Source organism: Chaetura pelagica, unplaced genomic scaffold (assembly GCF_000747805.2).
Source record: "Chaetura pelagica isolate M959 unplaced genomic scaffold, ChaPel_1.0 scaffold159, whole genome shotgun sequence".
NCBI classification, from domain to species: domain Eukaryota; kingdom Metazoa; phylum Chordata; class Aves; order Apodiformes; family Apodidae; genus Chaetura; species Chaetura pelagica.
The window spans coordinates 552,783-556,932 of NW_009954555.1; the positions used below are offsets into that span (position 1 = coordinate 552,783).

At 42.7% G+C, this 4,150-nt stretch overlaps 1 protein-coding gene across 1 annotated transcript in view; it reads left to right on the forward strand.

Annotated features, from left to right (window-relative positions):
- Nucleotides 1–1,973: 1,973 nt before the first annotated feature.
- Nucleotides 1,974–4,150, forward strand: part of LRRC38 (leucine rich repeat containing 38) — a 13,797-nt gene continuing 11,620 nt past the window's right edge. Inside the window, exon 1 of the mRNA XM_010005117.1 lies at nt 1,974–2,707. Within this exon, the coding sequence (XP_010003419.1) occupies nt 2,080–2,707 (628 nt within the window). The 5' untranslated portion in view covers nt 1,974–2,079. The remainder of the gene's footprint in view (nt 2,708–4,150) is intronic.

Consider the following 4,150-nt stretch of genomic DNA (forward strand, 5'->3'; position numbering starts at 1 on the left):
ATCTAAAGCCTTGACTGCATTAAGGGCATAAAACCAGTAAATTATAGAAGGAGCAGGTGTTTGCAAAGCATCAATTTTAAAAAGCATCAGTTCTCCATGAGAAATAGCAGTTGCAGCTACTTGTTAATGCTGATTCATTGAATCCTGACCACGAGTCATTTTGTATGTTTGGTCTTACTCAGACGTTGCTTATCAAACTTCCACTTCCTCTGTAATTTAAAGGTAAATATTTTAAATAATCATCTCAAGAATTTAATTGGGTTTTGCCTTGCTGATAGAGTCAGCTGTGCCTGCTTCTTTCTGGGTGTTGCTTTAGGAGTCATTCAGTGCATGAAAGATGCCTGGAGCAGGATGTGTGTTATGGCAGGGTAGAGGCTGGCTCAAGGTGGTTTAGCTAAAAGACCTATGAATTAGGAACAAATGTATTGCTAAATGTGAGAGGTATAATCCTTCCTGGCATGTCCATTTCCTAACAGCAATTCACAGAATTGCTGAGGTTGGAAAGGACCTCTGGAAATCATGTAGTCCAATCCATGCTCAAGCAGAGTCAGAGCAGGTTGCTCAATGCTGTCTCCAGTTGGCTTTTGAATATCTCTGCAGATGGAGACTCCACAACCTTTCTGGGCAATCTGTTCCAGTGTCTGACCACCCTCACAGTAAAAAATAAGTGTGTTCTTGTGTTCAGATGGTTTTAAATCCGTGCCCATGGCCTCTCTTTCTGTCAGTGGGTGCTATTGAGAACAGTCTGGTTCCCTCTTCCTTTCCCTCCTGTCAGTGTCTCTACATACTCACTGAAGGAGAGATTGATGCTACTTTCTGTATTTAAGTGCAGGTATCTTGGGAGGATTTTTAGAAGGAAATTCATGTACCCTATCCTGAATGAAAGACACTCTGAATTCAGTTACGAAATACAGCCTTAGATCAAGATGACTGAGCAGTCTCTTTGACCTAAGGATGATCTTTCCAAAGGTGTTTGAGTTTGTGCTCTAATCTGGAGAACATATCCACCCAAATACAGTCTTCCTTCAGAGCACTTTCTGTGGCCAAAGCTCTAGAGTCCCACTTCTGTCTGCTTACACAACATGCATAAAGAGGGAGGGATGGAGTTAAGCTTGCAGCTGGCAGAGGACTTGTCTTTCTGGGTGTGGACTTGGGAGTGTCAGAAAAACAGATGCCTTGTTGCAAAATCATCTCTGCTGTCCCATGGCAGACTGATTATCAAATATTTCAGTCCTCTGAAAATGAAAATCTCTTCAGTTTTAGCTACCTGAAGATTTGATCCACAATTTGGACTTTTAAGTGGCCATATTAGAAAGTAGTGGTTTTGGTCATTAAAACAGGGCGGGGAAAAAAACCCTCGCTTTTGAGACCCTGTTCCTTGTTGCTACAGTAGATTATACTTCTTGGTTAAAAGATACGTCATATTAAAATAATATTAATGTGTTTGATCTAGAAGGTGAGCAGGCATGCTGAAATAGCCCAGGCCAGTCAGTGTTCCTTGTCTTTGGGCTCCCCCCCTTGCTGCTCTTCTGCACTCTGTTTTACAAATGAAAGAGAAAACAGTCCTTAGCAGTCAACCAGGATCTTTCCCTGACCCTCACCTGCATTTCTAGAAAGTATTGGTCACCTTGATGTAGGTACATGGAAAGAAACAAAATAATAGATTTCATTGGGGTTTATTGCCTGAAGGGTTTTTTTAAGCATAAGCTGTTGCTGTCAGAGTCACAGGATCAGGTATGATTTCCTGTTTGCTGGAATATACAGCAAATATGCAAACAGGCTCTCAGCTTTTTTTAGCTCACAAAAGCAAGGGAGTCCTTTGAAAGCTCCTCCGTTTACCCAATCACACTGTACAGCGTTAGAATATTCTGACAGTGTAAATCCTCACAGTTGCCTCCCTCCCTCTTTCCTTCAGTCACTCGCCCTCCCCCCTCCCAAGGCTGCTGCTATCGGATCTGTGATGATATGTGATCTCCTGGATACAATCACACACACACAAGTACCAGGCACTGCTGCTCAGCTGAGCAAAATGTCTTTCTCTTAGAAGTGGTGCTCATCACAGCTTTCGAATCCTTGACGATGTTGCAATGCTTTCCTTTCTGCCTTCTGCCTTTTTCTGTCTTTGTCTGCCTGCTCTTCTTACCCGTGGGTCATTTTTGCCCTGCTGTCTGTAGCTGTATGGACTACCACACCATAGATTGCCGGGATCAAGGACTCCCAAGTGTTCCTAATCCGTTTCCATTGGATGTACGGAAACTTCTTATAGCTGATAACAACATTCAGGCGATACCACCCGATTTCTTTATATTTTATGGAGATCTGGTCTATTTGGACTTCAGGAATAACTCCCTCACCTCTTTAGAAGAGGGCACTTTTAGCAGTTCTACCAAACTGGTGTATTTAGACTTAAGCTACAATAATTTAACACAGCTTGATGCTGGGATATTCAAATCAGCAGAAAAACTGATAAAACTGAGCCTTGGAAACAATAACCTGGTGGATGTGGATGAGGCTGCTTTTGAGAACCTGGAACAGCTCCAAGTGTTAGAATTGAATGACAATAACTTACAGAGCCTAAATGTGGCAGCCCTAGAAGCGCTTCCCTCCCTTCGGGCAATACGCTTGGAGGGCAACCCTTGGGTCTGTGACTGTGAGTTTGCCAATCTTTTCAGCTGGATACAGGACAATGCATCTAAGCTCCAGAAAGGTAAAGCTCCATGGCTTACAGTGCAGTATGTATTTCTCTGTGTGTGTGTCTTGGATTGAAGAGGGGTTCTTGGTCAAATTGTCTGTGTGCTGCTTGCAGTGACCCAAGCTGCATTTTGGTCAAGCTGTAATTGCATGCTTTCAACAAATGAGTCCATTAAAATGATGTTGGCTTCTTTTTAGCAGCAGGTCCTCCTCCCAGTTAAGACATAAAAGTTAAAAATTAAGCTCTAATAATTTTGATTTATACACTGAACCTACATAGGCAGTGAAAGAGCCTTTTCAAATTCATTCAGCCCAGAGCTGGTTCTCTTCCAGGCTTCATTTTCTCTCTGGTAAATATATTTTCTACAGTAAGCCTTTTGAGCAGCTAAACATTCTGTGCCAGCGTCTCGGGAAAACTGATTTTTCTCTCCTTTTAAAGATCAGCTATAAGGCTGATACAGAAGAGTTAATTCACCATTTTATGCAACTGTAGTTGTCAGTCTGTTTCTGGAAGTATTTTGTTGTAATACCCTGTGTTTGAAACTCTCTTCAGTAGCTTGATGTTGGCTCTTTTCATTAGAATAGCACTGCTTCCAGTAGTAGGAATAAATCAAAAAGGCTCTGGAATACCCCAAAATGCAGGATGTATCATTCTGGTATTTGGGCCAGTAATTTTCAGAAAAGCATTGGGGGGCAAAGTATGAAGACTGCCATGTGCAGGGAGCCGAGGCGCTTGCTCTGTTTCCCACGCGACCCCAAAGCCTCTCTTAATCCAGCTTTAGCAGGAGATCATCTCTCAGTTCATGCCTCCCAACAAGCACCAGGGCATAAACTCCTGTCATTGAGCTGCCCAGCTGCTCACAGAAGGCAAACTGCTTGGGGCTTAAACTTTGTAAGGGCTACAGAGGGTGTGCAGGTGTTACCTGATGTGAGATCACTGGTGCCTGGGCTGAGTGGGGATGTCTGAGCAGAAGGTGGTGAGAGCTGGAAGGCTGGGGGAGAAGAGCTCAAGGAGAACAGGTTGAGGCCCAGTAACTGTTTCATTGAATTAAGACCAAAAGGGAGAAAAACACAGTGAGACTTGACATTTCAGAGGCCTTTTCTCTCCTGCCTTGATCATCAGTCTGTAGTCAGTTATTCAGCTTCTTTCTATGCTCATGACCTTGGGTAGCATTTTTAATATACTCATCTAGGTTGCCCTAAATAGTCTTAGCTGTCAAACAGCTGTTATAAGGAAGAAGTCATCTGAGGAAAAAGGGTTGGTTTTTTTCCTGTCTGCCTCATTAAAACTTTCATCTTGATTATTTCTAAACCAAACGTGGGCATGTTCTCCCATCTTCCCATATGCTTTGGCAGAAGTTAGCTTTACTTGAACAAAGTATTTGCCCCTCTCTCATGCTAAACATTATTTCACTTTTCCAGTGCTTTCCATCTCTTTTTATGAAATTTTAACTCTTTC